Source organism: Alosa sapidissima, chromosome 10, assembly GCF_018492685.1.
Source record: "Alosa sapidissima isolate fAloSap1 chromosome 10, fAloSap1.pri, whole genome shotgun sequence".
Classification (NCBI taxonomy): Eukaryota; Metazoa; Chordata; class Actinopteri; order Clupeiformes; family Clupeidae; genus Alosa; species Alosa sapidissima.
In genome coordinates, this window is record NC_055966.1 from 32,377,241 (window position 1) to 32,394,759 (window position 17,519).

At 41.2% G+C, this 17,519-nt stretch overlaps 1 protein-coding gene and 2 long non-coding RNA genes across 3 annotated transcripts in view; 2 read left to right on the forward strand and 1 right to left on the reverse strand.

Moving 5' to 3' along the window:
- Positions 1-17,519, forward strand: part of LOC121720293 — a 189,560-nt gene that overhangs the window by 40,282 nt on the left and 131,759 nt on the right. The window lies entirely within an intron of this gene.
- LOC121720319 lies at positions 7,310-15,899 on the reverse strand. The gene is made up of 4 exons (XR_006034510.1): positions 15,888-15,899; positions 13,493-13,498; positions 12,501-12,508; positions 7,310-7,492 (listed from the first exon to the last, which is right to left on the reverse strand). It is a non-coding gene; the product is annotated as an uncharacterized LOC121720319 (long non-coding RNA).
- LOC121720251 (apolipoprotein A-I-like) lies at positions 10,017-11,431 on the forward strand. The gene is made up of 4 exons (XM_042106244.1): positions 10,017-10,143; positions 10,274-10,331; positions 10,468-10,618; positions 10,708-11,431. Exons 2-4 carry the CDS (start codon positions 10,292-10,294, stop codon positions 11,273-11,275), a joined length of 759 nt encoding a protein of 252 aa, XP_041962178.1. The 5' UTR covers positions 10,017-10,143; positions 10,274-10,291; the 3' UTR covers positions 11,276-11,431.

Genomic DNA, 17,519 nt, shown 5'->3' on the forward strand with positions numbered 1-17,519 from the left:
AGAGTCAGCTTGTGGGTTTTGTAAGGGCCAGTATGAGGGACAAGACCTACAAAGTTGTGGTGAGTTAAGCAGGGAGGTTGGTAACGTTAATGCTGCTAGTTAACATTAGCTAGGCTACTGTAGCCTTCATACTGTATGATTCATATTAATCATTAACCTATGAATACTTCTTTGTGCAGTTAAAATCCCTTGTGCCAAAATCCAAGGTAAAAACACATTCAGAAGCCACTGCTCAAGTTTAACTTTAAAAAGCACAATACCCACAAATCCGCCAACAAATGGTCACAAACACAAGACAAATGGCCCATCCAACAGCAGTATATAGTATGCGGCATGTCATTGGGGTTATCAAGTCGGCACCCTCATTCACTGATGTTTCGTTAAGTTAGGCCCACGACACCTCATGAAGGCTTAACATTGAAACCAGCGTCCTGGAGACACTCCCCTCCATGCTGCCACCATATTACCACATTGAAATATCCAATACCCAAAATACTCTTTGAGTGCCAAAAACGTAATATTTTTTTTTTTTTAATTACGAAACTAGACACTCTAACACATATCACACTTATATGTGATTTTGGGAACTCTGTGATGAATGGAAATGAAATATATGACGATCGAAAACTCATGAAAACGCAAGATCTGGACATTTTATCTGGACGTTTGATCTTAACTCTGCTTTTGATGGTTGCCGCTTTGTTTCGAATCAGTCACTGATTAGCCTATCAGTGACATGCACGCCAGGTCAAAATCAGGTCATTTATTTTCGTGGGTTTATCACTAGGTGGCAGGTCTCGTTAGATCTCTTCCCAGAAACTTTGCAGGCAACACTTCTCAGGTGCTGAAGGGAGAAATTAAAAAGTTGAAGAAAAAGATATTGCAGCAGGTGCGTTTTCGCCAGACAACGCTGGATGAGTCCACCTTTCTACTAAAAGATGACTCTGACCGCGACAGGTCAAAAACATTACAAGGAGTGACTGAACACCGTGCTGAGGAGGGAGTTCCATCTCCACCACGAGCTGGGCCTAGCAGAGTTAACGTTAACCGCTTTCACACACACACAATATAAAATACACAATGATAAATATAAAATTAAATATCAAAACACTATTATTTACACGATTACTCCTGAAATAACTGCTATTAATTGCAAATTCACTATATAAAAATCACTGTTTGGAGGAAAGGGTTTGCGTGCTGTCGCCGGTTGGAAATTGTTCAAATGGCGCGGTTTGTCCTTGCTTATATTATTCAGTGAGGCGCGGTGGTTTATGAGATGAGTAGTTCCTTCGCTCGGAAATGAAAATATGTACACATTCTTGTACCTTTGACTTTTTTTGGATTTTCTCTTCGTTTTTTTCGAAATGATGTTGTATGCTTATGAGTTATGTCGTAGCTGGTTAGCCTAAGACATGCTGTAAAACTCTTTAGATATGGATTTTTCCAAAACGTCAATGGGACAAATTAATGGGAATCTTACTTCCGGCACTTAACCGCATTTTGGCTGTGGGGGCGGGACTGTGCAGCCCTATAGGGAGGGAAAGTGAAAACCAGCGCCCCAAGTGGTTGCGTTCCTATCGAAGAGCAGCTCCAATGTTAAGTCCCATAATCCTATTTTTTTTTTTAAATATTGTGAAGCCAAATCAGCAAAGTTATCCATAAAAAATATTTTTCAGTGTGTATACATTAATAATCTTTAAACTGTGAAAATGTCAGGCCCTATTTTGCCTTATTCTTTGCTCCTTTGTTTCATAAACAGACTACATAAGACGTCACATGACTTTACCCTTCGACGTTACTGATGGTAGCATGGTTTGTTTATTAGCCTGGTTAGCATTGACACTTAACACTTACTGCCAGCTCTTCATGTGAGAATAGGGTGACCAGATTTGTCGGAACTAAAACCGAGACACTTTGTGCGTGACCGTGTTTAACGTGAACGTGCGGCAGCTCAGGTAGAAACAGACATTTTTTCTTTAAGCCCAAACATTGTAGGGGGTGCGGGGGTGTCACCCCCGAGAAAATTTATTAAATATCGTTATGTAAACGCACAAGTTTTGCACAACTTTCAGTCAGAGAAAAAGGTCCTGTTTGTCTCCTAAACAATGCTCACCCGTTATCCAGACATGCATGAAAACATTTAACTCATTTTGAGAATGATGACTTTCTCTTCAACATTGTCGTAGCGTAGCCTAACCATTAAAACGAGGCAGATATGAAGAGGCATTGCAACAATGTTTACGGATACATTGTAACGTTGGTTGCAAAGATTATGCAGACTGCTACGATTGACTGACACACGCACGCACACACACATTATCGAAATCATACGCCTGACGCTTTAGGCTAGTCTTTCTACATGGGTTTAGTTAATGATGGGGCTATAATAAGACCATGTCGGCTATGTAATCTCTGACAACCGGGACACTTTAATAGTAGTTGGTGTAAACCGGGACATTTTAGCGTCCCGACAGGCTTTTGTTGGGACTCGGGACACGCATCTCAGAATCGGGACTGTCCCGGACGTCTGGTCACCCTAGAGTAGAAGCACAACCAGTTATCCAGACATACAGTAAAGGTCCCCACACGGTTTGCATCACGCGCCGTTATTACAAAAATATGTTAAGCCAGTTGGTGGCCGGAGACAGTTTTCTGTGAATATCTCGAGAACCGTAGGGCCTAGGAGGACCACCTTTTTTTTGTATGTTGGTCTTAACTCATTGAGTGCCAAAAATGTAATATTACGTTTTCCCTTCCCATGCGTTGAGTGCCAAAAACGTAATATTACGTTTTTAGCTCTTTTTTTAAATTACAAAACTAGACACTCTAACACACCTTATATGTGATTTTGGGAACTCTGTGATGAATGGAAATGAAATATATGACGATCGAAAACTCATGAAAACGCACAATCTGGACATTTTATCATAACTCGGTTGCCGCTTTGGGTCGAATCAGTGACGCATGCACGTCAGCTCAAAACCAGGCCATTTTCGTGGGTCTATCACTAGGTGGAAGTCTCGCCAGGTCACTTCCCGGAAACTTTACCAATTTTTCTTTATCAATCTGTTCCAGGAGTTAGGCCTCTCAGAGCTGTGGATTGGATTTGGATCAGGGAAGGCATATAAAGATATTCCAATCCACCACATCTCAGAAATGCTGGGACCTCAAAAATGTCAAGCACTGCCCCTCTTCCACGCGTTGACATGATGTGACTTTGTATCAGTAATGTATGGAATTGGCAAAGAAAGCATAGAATGTGTGGGCAGCTTACCCAGAAGTCACCGGCACCCTCATTCTGATCACCCAAGACCCAACCAGCCTCACACTGGAATCAGTGCACATGCAAGTTCTCAAACGCTGGACCGTACTCATGTATAGTAAGAACTGCGGTGTCGAGTCAGTCAATGAAACCCGGAAGCTTCTTTTCACTCACGGCCTCAAATCCCTGGCCTCAAATTCCCCCCGACCCATTATGCCTTATTCCAGCATGGAAAGCGTGCCCTGCACACTGCAGCTTTTGTCTGGAAGCAGTCCTTCTCTAGCCTCGTGAGACCATCCTGATCTCGCGAGTTTCAGATTTTCACTTGCAGATCAGTCTGGCATCTCTCCGATAAAGAAAATTTGGAGCAGTTCGCCAAACGAACGTCCAATCAGCGTTGGTTTTGAGGCGGGTTTAGGTGTGACACAACGAGAAGCTACTGTTCAATCTAAACAACATGGCGACTTCCACGGATGAGATGAGCATAGCTATCGCTAAAATTTTATCCGAATATATTTTAGTATTCCTGGGGAAGCTAGGAGTCTCTGCAATGTAGCTGGGAGGAATGAAGGACACAGACATCCTCCACGGCCAATTCAAGTTAGTGTTTGGTAGCACTGAATCTTAGTTACTTAACGAGAAGGAATATGCTTTCTTCAGACGTGTAGCCTACCATGAAAACTTGGTGGGGGATTGTCGTTGATGAGGTTCATGTCACATACAAATAGTAAGTTTAAAAACATTAACGTTAGCTACTTATCTAACTTGTATGTTAAAAGATGGCATTAGAAGAACGCTTCATTTATCTGATTGGTTGATTTAGACCGACCAACATAGGTGGTGATAGACAGATGGTTTATCCAGTCAGCTAACCAGTATTTTCGCCCCTTTCCCAAACATTCTCCAACGGAAAGTTCCCAGATGGATATGCGGAGCAAATGCGAATGCAATCCATCTGGCGGAGTCAGGTTGACGGGTCTGACGGAGTCCTCTCCAAAACTCCAGAGATTCCAGACCCCAGTGAGCGGGGTTGGGAATAGAATGACAGAACCAAATATAACTTTTCGAATATAACTTTTCACTGTGGCATAGTTCTGAAGTTGTGTTTATTTAAGGCCTCAACAACGGTCCTTTTGGTCACAACATGTGATTTTTGACACTATAGTGATAGTGACCTGTCCAATCAACAAAGAAAAGCATACCTTGGAGGTAAAAATATGGGTCTAGGGAGTATTTCAATGTGACTTTTTCAGAGATATTGACAGTTTATGAGCTAAATATGACTATAAAACTACATGGAAATGGACTTAAAATAAGAACATATCAAAATTGTATTCCTTGTATCAAACAAAGTCCAGAAAATACATAATACAACAATTTAAGACTAAAGGAAGCTGAGATATAACCTTTTCTCTTTTCGGCGGGGGCCATTTTGGATTTTATGGATAACTGCCACTAGGGGGGCCGCCCCAACTTGTATCCATTGATTTTTGAAAACCTTAGGCCTATACCTAACACTCTGCCAAAAATCAAAAACTTATCCAGAAGTGCCCAATTTTGATTGAATGAATTGCATCCTAGCTACAACATTATGCATGTTAATTACATTGGTAATACAAATCACATGAGTACAATGGTCTTTTCCAAAAATCCTCATACATGCAGAAATACAACAATACATGGACACTTCTTGGACATAGCATGTGATCCATGCGCCATGCGCAAGTCATGTGGCTACTCCAAGTAAGTAGATAATTGGTCAATACAATATATATACATCCTTCAGCATTTTCTTGCCAGTCTAATTCCTGTCAGGATATTCCTAATATTACTGCCTCAGGCAGAATACCCTTAATTCGTGACAAAAGGGGTCGCATGACCTTTATTAGAAAATCATGACATGGAGAGAGCAAATGACAGACAAAGCAAAGTTGATGCACAGTATTGAATGTATAGAAAGCATACACAGAATATAAGAAAATCAAATGTTAATCTCTTCTATGTAATAAATGTAGATTAGTATTCACTTCTAATACATGTAAAATTATTAATAATCACTTCTATTTCATAAAAATGTTAGTAATCCAAAATTTCTCCTTCACTCTGCATAGGGCACCAAAGAAGACTTGAACTCTCCCACCTTCTGTAGAACCTGGAGCTTTATGTCTTCTGCATAGGGCTCAAGGGCCCTTGACAGTGGTCAGATCCTGCTCCAGATCTCCAGTATGTCGGCCTCCTGAGTGATTTTGCCATAACCTATGGAGACTGACTGTGGGTCATGAAGGGCACTTATTTGGATGTGTGGTTCCCTAAACCACATAAAAACACAGTGAAATAACATGTTACTCTATACTATTCAGGGCTCCGAACCGGTTCAAGGAACGAAAACCAAAACCAAAAACGAACGGAATTTTACGAGGAGCGGAAACGGAAACGAAAACAAAATGGTCTTCAACTGTTCCGGAACAGAAACGTTATTCTGAAATCCACAAAACCGGTTAATAACGTTTTTTTTTTTCGTTCTCTATATATTTTATAAAATTTCACAAAAGCATATCCTAAGTGTTCTACTCGTTTGATTGTAGGCGAACAGCCTAATAATTTGATTTCTGCAGTTTGAAAAAAAAAAAACGAATAAATGGACCTTTGGAATGTGTATATTTTGGGTGTGTTCCAAACGGGAGACAGCTGCCTACTGCCTCCCTCCTCTCACTAGACATGACTTTGGATTAAATGCATCTTTTAAAAATGAGCGTAGCACTCTAGAATCTTTGGTTAACACTACGGTATGACGTTAGCAAAGGCCTGACGTTAAACTAAATTATCTTAGCTAGCAGGCTAACGGTATAAATTAGTTTTACGGCTGGCAGATATATCAGACCAGACGCTATTAATGGTTACAACAATGGCATAATCAGATAGTAAATTGTTTATTTCTAATCTGTAATCTGCAAATCTAAGCACAAATGACATTTTAAACAGATTCAGCAGCCATTACCGATGTCATCCGCCATGTTTGTTTACCTTTCACAGCTGTTTCAGACGTTGCCGCAAGGGATTATGGGTAGGAGGCAGCATGAAGTGTGCATCGATGCTGCCTTCAAAAATGACCGTTATTTGGGAATTCTAAGATATCTTAAAAGGCAGCAGAATTTGTTTTTTCGGTTTCGAACCGCACTTGCTACCTTGCTCCCCAGTTAGATATCTTAAAAGGCAGCAACTTTACCCATTTCGAACACACCCTTTGTCTTGCTGTTGTAATGTAACCTATCCGTCTGCCACTTCGGATCTTAGGCCAGCTCGTAGCGTAAGCTACTGAAACTGATTTGGAAATTGTTTGTAGCCTATGCGTAATAGCCTATTTTGCCTGTCCACACCTTGTCGTTTTAAAGTTGGGATTTGAAATGTTTGCGCAATTATAGCCTATTCTATGTAGAAGAGTTAAACGGGAAATTTGAGATAGGCCTGGTCAGCAACAGACAGGTTCGTTTATAAACAGGGTTGGAATTATAGCGCAAGCCTTTGAAGATCTCCATATGGATAAAACTTAGGCTTGAAACCAGGTAAGGAGTTTAGCACTTTAGGGTGAAATCAAGGGGAAATAATGAGTACGTCTATAGGTAAAGTCCACAAAAATAGACTTGATAGGCCCGCCAAACACTGCCGGAACTTTAAGAACGAACTATATTTTGCGTTCCGAACCGGTTCAGGACCGATATGTTGGTGGCGGAACGCATGCAAGAACGAAAACGTTAAACATAGGCCTACCTGAACCGTTCGGAACGGAACGTTTGAAAATAATTTCGTTTTCAAGCCCTGATACTATTACACTGTTTCTCTATAAAGGCCAATAAAGTAAAATGTCTTGTACCTGACAAGTTTCGGCTACCTTGCCTCTGTAGCCTTCATCAGAGGTGTGACGTCGTCTGAGATGTGTTATATGGCGTTTTCCATCCCACCTGATGTGGGATCCTAGTACACCCTAAGGATCAGATTACCCCTGACAAAAAGTGTGATGTGATATACGAGATCCCTTGCCTAACATGCAATAAAACGTACATAGGAGAGACAGGCCAGCAATTCAGCACACGAAAAAAGGAACACCAGAAAGAATGTGAAAAAGAAAACATCTGGAACGCTCACCCGTGCAACAGGAATGAAAGCAACACAGGAAAATCTGAAATCTGCCATTTCAGACCACTGTAAGAGGGAAAACCATCTAATGAACTGGGATGCAGCCAAGGTCATCAGAACGGAAAGCAACAAATTCCATCGGTGGATCAAAGAGGCGGTTGAAATCAGGAAGCGTGCCCCAAAGACTGTAAACTGGGATGAAGGAGCCTACCAACTATCCCACACCTGGGACACAGTCCTGCAGGGCCGCCCCCGGCTGTATGAAAAACCACCAGACAGGCGGTTGAAATCAGGAAGCGTGCCCCAAAGACTGTAAACCGGGATGAAGGAGCCTACCAACTATCCCACACCTGGGACACAGTCCTGCAGGCCCGCCCCGGGCTGTATGAAAAACCAAATAAATAACATTTATTTGAAGTACCATTCATGATATGTTGTCAAATATTGAGGTTGTGGGAAGAACATAGCTTAAACTGTATGTTTCTTTCATCCCCCATGCCTGTTTCATTCAACTTGACCAGGAGGGACGAATGAAACAAAACACACATTTGACTTTTGCTTAAATAACTCATGAATGGTTTTCTTCAGAGCTGAAAATGCAACTGTATTTGGACAGATGTAGGTTGCTAGTAAACAAATATTAGATTTCAGTAAGGTACGATGTCTACGATTGTAAATGACATTTCATTAAAAAGTCTCGGTTCTTCTATGTAATAGACGTGCAGGGTGCGAAAGCTTGCTAGGCATAGCAACAGTAACTAAGTAGGGCGGGACTTAGCGAAGGGTCAATTAAATACAAATGCCTGACAGTCTCCTGGAATGAACATTGGCTTGGTTTCCCATACTGATTAAACTAGTCCTTGGCCAAAACAAAACCTTCAATGGAGAATTTAATCAATAAAAATCTTTTAGTCTAGGACTAGACGTCGATATCCATGTATGGGAAATTGAGACAGCTACATAACTCTGGAGTTCTTGCCCTAACAGGGACTTTCTGATTTTCTTCACTTTGTCTTCAGCTGTACCAGTCGCCAGGGCAAAGTAATCTCAAAAGGCATCTATCGGTTGGTCCAATTGTAATTTGTGCTCATCGGCATACAATATATGGCAACCTGTTGATTAAGCAATTGGAATTATGAAAAGATTCAGAACAAAGTTTCAGATCAAAGTTTGTGTTTGTTCAAATTGTATTGTACAGCTATAATGTTTGTCCAATGGGTGGCAGTACTGAGTCTATGAATGTGCTTTGCTAGATTTAGCGACTTTTGGCCGTCTCTGGCAACTGAAAAGTGTATCTAGCGACTGACAACAAATCTGGCGACTTTTTAGTGTGTCTGGCGACTTTTGTTTTCTCTTTTTGTTATCCTTCGGTTTGCCCAGGCTGACTGCAGCAGCAGCTCAAAGCGTGAAAAAAATCTTCTCGCAAAGATGGCAAACTCTGTTTAGTTGTTGAAACGTCAGAAAATCTCCCCTCTCATGCCTGTTTCGTTAGTGAATTACATCGCGAATTTGCCCAAAGCGTTGCCCCATGATTATAAAAGGAATGACTGGCCTATATAGTATCAGCCCATTTTATTACAAGGAAGTAGATGTTCTATAGATCTAAGCTCAGACAACGCTCATTGGAAGGTGCAGCAACTTTGGGTGAAACAAGAGAGTCAATGAAACAAGAGCAATGACATGATGACAGGGAAACAGGGACACACTTGACAGCATCGTTCAACAATTGAACAAAGGAAGTAGGCTACAACTTCATTCACAAGCAAAGCAGATAGTTAATCAAACATACATGTTAGAAAAACCTATAGCATTCGTTTAGGCTATGTAGGCCTAACTTCAATGTTGTCAATGCAAGTTAATGCAGGACTGTCGGCTGAGTAAAAATAAATAAATAATTATATCGGTCTGTCCGAGTGACATTTAAGCCTATATTATGTAGCCTAAATATATCCAAAATATAGCCATTGCCGTAAGGGTACATTGCGTGTAGGCTACCCTATGGTCACATTATAATCAGACTTCAAGCAGTGCAAAGCAGATGCAGCAGTGAATAGGTTGGAAATGACTGCTTTTCAGCCACCTGATGCTAGTGTAGTCTAGATGATAGGCTACAGAAAGTAGCCTAAAGTGTAGCCTATCAATAAATATACAAGTATATTAAATAAAATATATTTAAACTAGGCTCTTAAAGTTCCCTATATGAGTAGGAGAAAAGCAAACACGAGTAAAAGGGAATTAAAGGGCCATCACCGTTTTTTTGGGGGGGGGGGGGGGGGGGGGGGGGGTACGACGTGCTGACGTATGCAAATGAGCGCGTGGCATCATCTAGCGACATTTAGCGACTTTTGGAGCTGGCTTTAGCTATTTTTCATTCGAAATAGTTGGCAACACTGGCGGGAACACAATGTGTGCAGTTGAATGTTAAGCAACGTGTACTGAAGTGTGCCAAACAGTCGAATAAACCACAGACTTCTAACACCGGTGTCATTTTTAAAAGTTAATGCCAGCTGTGTAATGATGACTAATGGCCATCTCGCCAGGAGATGTCAGTTGGACTTCAGACCAGAGGAAGTAAGGTGTGTAGTGGTGGTGACTGACAGCGAGGCACTGCTCCCTTGGACTTTGGGCTCCACAACACAAGACTTCCAACTGCCACCCAGTATTTATGCAGGTAAGGCGCAGACAGGATAGCACAGTCAAACCACAGACAGCATTCAACAACTCAGAACATACAGTCCAAGGAGGTAAGAGAAGATTGGAATAAGATTTAATTACCGGTAGTAACTTTTACAAAATGTGTGATTTCAGGATTTTGATGTTGGTGTTTTAATGTAAATGTATGCATTGTCATTTATTTTACCTTTTTTTTCCCAGGCCGTGAATCACAGAATCATGAAGGTCCTAGTTGTGCTTGCTTTGGCTGTTTTAACTGGTGAGTTTTATCTTTTGTTCATTCAATTATCTAGGGATTATATGAATGATATTGTCAGAAAAGGTAGCAGATGAAATAGACATTCTAAAGCACCATGACCAAGACATGACTCTAAATGTAATGCTTTTGGCCACAGGTTGCAATGCCAACCTCTTCTATGCTGATGAGCCCAAACCACAACTGGAGCAGCTGACAGATGCATTCTGGAACTATGTTGCCCAGGCAACTCGTACGGCAGAGGACACAATTCAGATGATCAGGAAATCTCAGCTGGGAGAGGAAGTGAGGTAAGTGTTTCTAAAGGGATTTCAAAAGATTTTATCTTGCCATTTAAATGCAAAAAGTATTTATTTAAATGCTTGTCTCTCCCTGACAGCACTAGGTTGACAGAGAGTGCCGATGTGGCCAGCCAGTATGCCGTCACCCTCCAGAAACAGATGACCCCTCTGGCTCAGGAGCTCATGACCAAGATCACCCAGGAGGCTGAGGTTCTGAGAGAGCGTCTGGAGCAGGACCTGACCACCGTCAAGGGGAAACTGGAGCCTTACACGGAGGACATGAGGGCCCAGGTTCTGCAGAGGGTTGAGGAGCTCAAGGCTGCCGTGGCTCCCTATGCCCAGTCCGAGTCCCTGAAGACCACCCTGCTCCAGAAGAGTGAGGAGCTGAAGGGGAGTCTGGAGCAGAGTGTGAAGGAGCTGCAGTCCCAGCTGGGCCCCTACACCGAGGAGCTCAGGCAGAAGGTGGACCAGCACCTGCAGGACTTCCAGACCAACGTGGCCCCCTTGGCTGCCGACCTCCAGACCCAGCTGGCCCAGAGAGCCCAGATGGTTCAGCAGAACCTGGCACCCTACGCGGAAGACCTGAAAGGCAAGCTGGACCCCTACGCCCAGAACCTCAGGGCTCAGCTCACCTCCCTCTATGAGTCCTTCACTAAATCCAGCTAAAGACACTCTGCTATTTTCATGCTTCAGTAATTTATCAGAACTTGATTCAGAGCTATTTCATTCAGTTGCCTTTTTACATTGTGTTATGAATTTATTTATTTAAGTGTGATGAAAATGTGGTAATATGTATAAATAAAACATGCAAATTAACTTTTAGTGACACTTGTTCATTTATTTTTTAAATTTGGTTTAACTATCTAGTTGAATTAGTACTAAATAATGCTATATTATGTGAAGCACAAATTGAAACCTTAAGCAGTCTTTGGATCTTATCACAACAGTGCTAAAATAAAAGGGCAGGGTAGTTTCATGCACCCTTCTGAGGTGCATGGATCATTGGTTTCTGGAAGTGGGTGTAAGCTCAGGCCACTGACACAGTGAACATGCTTGTGTGGTAAGACTTCAGTTAACACCGTATGACTTTAAGATGAGAACAGATACAATGAGTGACACCAGACTAAAAAAAAATTGTCTCTCCCACCTGTTTCCTGTCACTCTTCACAGACAAAAAGCCAAACAATTGTTACATGTATAGCGTGTAAAACAGTCTTTGTTGTCTCTGTCAAACAGCTTTGAGTTATTAGAGATCTTTCACTTTTTTTATTTAAGATGACGTCAGCATGCTTGACACACTGTGATACCTACTTAACTCACATAACCTTTTGCAGTGATCTCTTGATCATGCAGAACAGATATACAGTATGTTTTGTTTCAGTTTTTTAATGACCCACCTTCCTGACCTATCATAAAAGAAGTTTCCTACCATCATGTTATAATACCTGCGACTCTCAATGTTTGGTTGCACATGGGAAAAGGTTGTCCCATATGATGTCTAATTCAGCGGTAAGTGTAACGCAACACTCAGACCCTAATAAGTTCTATCTCTTTCCTAAGTAACACAACCGGTTTCCCCACACTGACAATTGAATACTCTCACGTTTTCGCTTGTGAAAGTTGAACCAAGTTCAGCGCTCAGCTTGTTCAATGCTAGCATTCCGCTGGCACTACCCCCGTTCCGCTGGCGCTACCCCCGTTCCGCTGTCTAACCATAGAGAACAATAAGAAACCTGCCCCTTGCCGCTAGCCAGTGTGATCCCTGTCTTAAAAGTAATACGGCAATATCTTTTATACTTGACTTTATTGAGGTGATTCTAAGTTTTATGTATCTGGGATAATCCTTTGCAGGGCAAGTTCCCTCAAATGGCATTTATCGTAAGGAATTCACCAGTTTGACTAAACCTTGTAATTCTTTACTGATACAGACAATACTGTTAAATGCAGAAGTCCATTGTTAGGGTGTGGTCACAACTCTGAATATTCATTTGCATCTGGAACAGAGTGTGCATTTGTTTTTGAGAGCTGAATACCTCAATTGATGGCACTTTTAGCGTATTTGTTAAAATATGTCACCGGTTTACTGGCAGTATTTTCAACTGACATTATTGCACCAGAATTTATGGGATTTCAAAAACTTTATTGGTGACTAAAGACAACATCTCGACACCAATCTAATTGTAGTGTGCCCCAGTTGTCTTTATGTCCATCAACCAGCTTGCTTTTCATGTGGTTTCAGTATGAGGACCTTTGGCTTTTTTTACTGGTCCATAAAACACTACTTCGTCTCGGACTCCCAGGGGGGAGAATTTCGACTTAGCTCAGACTGTTAAAGGTGAAAGTTCAAAATGCATTTCAGGACAATAACTTGTTGGCTGGACTCTTGGCATCAGTGTAAAGCACCTCATGAGTGCAATCTAATCAGAGTCTGAAATGGTGTGGTGGTGACGTGCAATGAATGGACAAAGTACTTTCCATTAGTAGGGATTGCCCTAGTAGGTGTTCATGGCAGCTTGAATGGGTCATAGTGTATGCCCTGAGGTGAACTGTATATGTCTGTTGATAGCCATATACTCACAGACTCACAAACAAAAAGCATACTTGTTGATATCTGTATGTTATTGTGTTCTTTCTAAGGCAAGGATCATACTCGAAATCATGGGCGTAGATTTAGGGTGGGACGCTAAGGACTAGTCCTAATCAAAATTTTAAGATGACAAAATTGTCCCCACCAATATTTTAGCGAACTTATTTGTGCTGCTGATCATTCCGACAGCCAGCACGACAGTACAAGAAACGTCATTTGATTGGCTGAAAAACCGAGGGGGAAGGGTTATCTGACACGCACGCTACATGCATGGAGAGTGCCAATACACAGGTTACTATGAACTGGCAGTCAAGCGAGCAGGTGTCAACGACAACGGTACATACCCCATAAAAGGCCAAAGTAAAACATTTTGATATTCCCTTTGCCCTTCATCATGCATGTAGATGTTTGCCCCTTTTTGTGATTTGTAGATCAGCTATGCCACCCAAGAAGACGAAATGGGGCAAAGCTTTTTTATTATGCAGAGTCTAAGTAATCAAACTAGCCATACAAACTGGCAACTGGTGACCAGGCTTTCAAATTCAGATTTTATTGTGTAAAATAACATTAGCTGTTAGGATTACCCAGGATATTGTTACAGCTAAACCTAGCTTCTGTAATCTTTCAAACAAAGTTAGGAGTCATGTTGAATGTGGGTGTGCCGCACGGACAGTCGCATATCACAGACTAGAAGTCACTGGGCTGCCAATCTTGCAGTGTATTTGTGAATAGTCTGCACAATGCAAAGAAATAAAAGATAAACTAGGTGCATTTCCATAGAAATGATGAACATTGCGAGACACCAGGTATTTCTACCATGATCTCATCCCATAAAGCTTTTCTTTGACTTGTTCCGTTTTTTGAACATTTATTTTGTCCAATGACATAGCAAACATGATGAATTGAATCCACATATCCTTGCACTTGCGAAAACTATTTTTCACATAGCCTAAAACAATGAGGTCGCAAAAACAATGACTTCAGACTTGACTAAAAGACTTGACTCGGACTCGAGCTTCGAGACTCCTGAACAAGCTGTATTTCATGCAATTATTGCTATTTTTTAATCTAAATATATTCATGTATTTCTATTTTATTTTATTGCTACATATTGTATACTTTGGAAAACGTAACGAGCGGCATGGCCCCTTTGCCATAATGTGCAACGTAACGCATGTGCGCACACTCACAGATATAAAAAAAAAATACATTGACCATGGCGATAAGAAGTCCTCCCGGAGTTGTGCCGATTATCATTACTTTCGGTTACAATAACTTCGTGCACAGAGGAAATAAGCGAACAGCTATGCAAGGTGTGTCAGGATAAATTATGCCTATTTCATCAGGCATCTCCTTTTTGAAGTCCGTCAAAAAACAAACCCTTTCTTCTCTGTTACATTGCTCCGCAACTGTTCATCACAGCGAGATGAAACCGTTAATGCGTGATAGAGCATAAGTGGGGCTTTCCAACAAGACCACGCACTTGTCTGTACGTTCACTAGTTCGCCCTTCTATATGATTGCTTCAGCTAGACTAGAATGTATGGGAGAAGTGCGTGTTTGGCAAGGTAGCTGTCCGTGGTCCTGGAGTGCCTGGAGCGGATATCGCGATAGAGCGATGACCGCTTGCACCCCCCTGTGTAAGGAGGATGAGTAACAGGGCAATTGGTGAAATGGAGGAGTAGGGGGAGGAGGGGGGATGATTTCGCGAACGTCGGAGCGTGTGACGTATGGAAAAGGAGGTCGGCTTAAATAGGCCTACCCTGCGGCGGCAGTGGGTGAGTTAATTGCTGTCAATCATCCCGAAGGCTCCACCCGAACTTTGTTTATAAAACATCATTTAAAGTATGAAAGAAAAAAAAAATCATGAAATTAAATCAAATTGCATCATATTTACAGTCTATACTCTGCGTTCACCTGCGCACCCATTACTCTCGTTTGAATTACTCGCGAACCCGTGAATGCATTGATATGGCAAACATATCAGATGAAAGAGGAGACACGGGGCTATCCATTGGTACCAAGTATGTCGATCTTTTTGGCTTATGAAAACAGACGAAGTGACTTCAAACTAATAACGTCATGTACAAAAACCAACGCTGCACACCCATTACTCTCGTTTGAATTACTCGCGGACCTGTGATCGCATATATATGCCACGCAGGTCAGATGAAAGAGGTGACACAGAGCCTATCATTTGATACCAAGTACATCCTTCTGGGTTATAAAATTTTGTCTGTTTTTGTGGCAAAACATGTTTATAATCCAACGCTATTGTGTGTTTCTCTATGGCAAAGAATGTTCACAATCCGGTTTTGAGATCCTAGCAAATTCCTGCATGGCATCCAATTCAAGGCTCACATTGCATCCCAATTTGTTTGACAAAGAAACACCTTTTTGCCTTTACTTTGTTCATGGCAATGCAGTAAAAAGTGAGAATCATGGGTGCAGACACCATAGGAACACAGCTAACACGTAAACTCGGGTCAAGTCAGATCAGTTCTGTCACAGATACGGAGCGCAGAAAGGTCATTTTTAATCACTAAATAAAAAAAAAGGCATTTATTTCTGTAAGGTGCACACCACATACAGTATGTCTGTAAATTGCTCAACCCCAGAGAATCCCTCCACCATGGCAATGATATTGCCAGATTCAGGACAGTCTGTCTATGAGTATGCTGTGGTGAGATACATGTCAAAATATAAGAATTTTTATAATACGCTTTTTATATTTTAATTCTTTAAAAATCAAAATAAAATCAATGCTAGTACTAATACATGAATAGTTAAAATATACATATATTTAAAAAGTAGAATCCATGCAAAAATACTTTAAAAACAATTATTAAATAAATATTACAGGAAAATATATGTTCATAAAATGAATTTTATATTTCAGTAGGCTATTCAATTTCATTATCCTAAAAACCCAGAGTCACCTCCATACCAGGATGGTTTGACCCAACCTGTCACATGCCACCCGCCATCACCTGTCAATTACTGTCAAAACTCAAACGATGGAGTCGTGGTTGAAGCGTAGCGTTAATTCTTGTGCGCTGGTTAGGGGGTACTTGGCTGAAAAAATATTTCACAGGGGGTACATCACTGAAAAAAGGTTGAGATTGAGAACCACTGACTTAGGCCTAGCATATATCGTCACAGGTGACAAGCTAACCATCGCAAAGTGTTGTGCTAATGCTGGGAACAGGCAGGGATGGGCAAAAATATATCAGAATGTATTTCAAAATTTCAGAATCTATTCAAAATAGGCCTACCCTAATTTTTAATGTATCAAAATAAAATACTGTATTTTTGTATTTAGAAAATACTCAAAATACTTTTTTCAAGGAAGTATGGAAGCACTGCAAAAAAAGCTTTTTTTTTATCCCAAACATTGAGCCTATTAAAACTATATAATAAAAAAACAATACAATTTGGCCCCTGTCATACTAAATAGTATACCGTATGCAAGTTCATGTAGTGTGATCAGAATTAAGAATAATTCAAGAATTGACATTTACATTTAGTCATCTAGCTGATGCTTATCCAAAACGACTGACAGAGCTTTCAATTGGGCAGCCGTGGCCTACTGGTTAGCGCTTTGGACTTGTAACCAGAGGATTGCCGGTTCGAACCCCGACCAGTAGGCACGGCTGAAGTACCCTTGAGCAAGGCACCTAACCCCTCACTGCTCCCCGAGCGCTGCTGTTGTTGCAGGCAGCTCACTGCACTGGGATTAGCGTGTGCTTCACCTCACTGTGTGCTGAGTGTGTTTCACTAATTCACAGATTGGGATAAATGCAGAGATTAAATTTTCGGGATCAAAAGAGTATATATACTTATACTTACTTAATTAATTAACCACATTATAATCAATAGGCCAAAATCATAATTGTGTATCTGTGCCGAACTTCGTAATTCAAGTCCAGTGCAATACTGAATAAGAAAATCATAAGGCTATGTATCTTGAAGTTCCAGTATGTGACATGCCTTAATATCTCCAACCTCAAGTATGCAGCTAATAAGGAAATAGAATTGTTATTTAATTAAACAAGGTGAACTTCTCCCCACTGTGGAATGCAGATAAGAATACTACAAGGAAGGGAATTCAAACACACTCAACACCATCTATTGATATCATTATGGTTCATTGAGATATCTGACATTTTTTCTGTTAAAGATTGGCATGGAGACAATAGGACATTTTTGCCTTTGTTGGTGTCCTTATGTGAACTTGCACAGGTAAACTTGCTCATCTTTAGTTGCGTACGACTTCACACCAGTGCTTCAGGGCAGCCGTGGCCTACTGGTTAGCGCTTCAGAC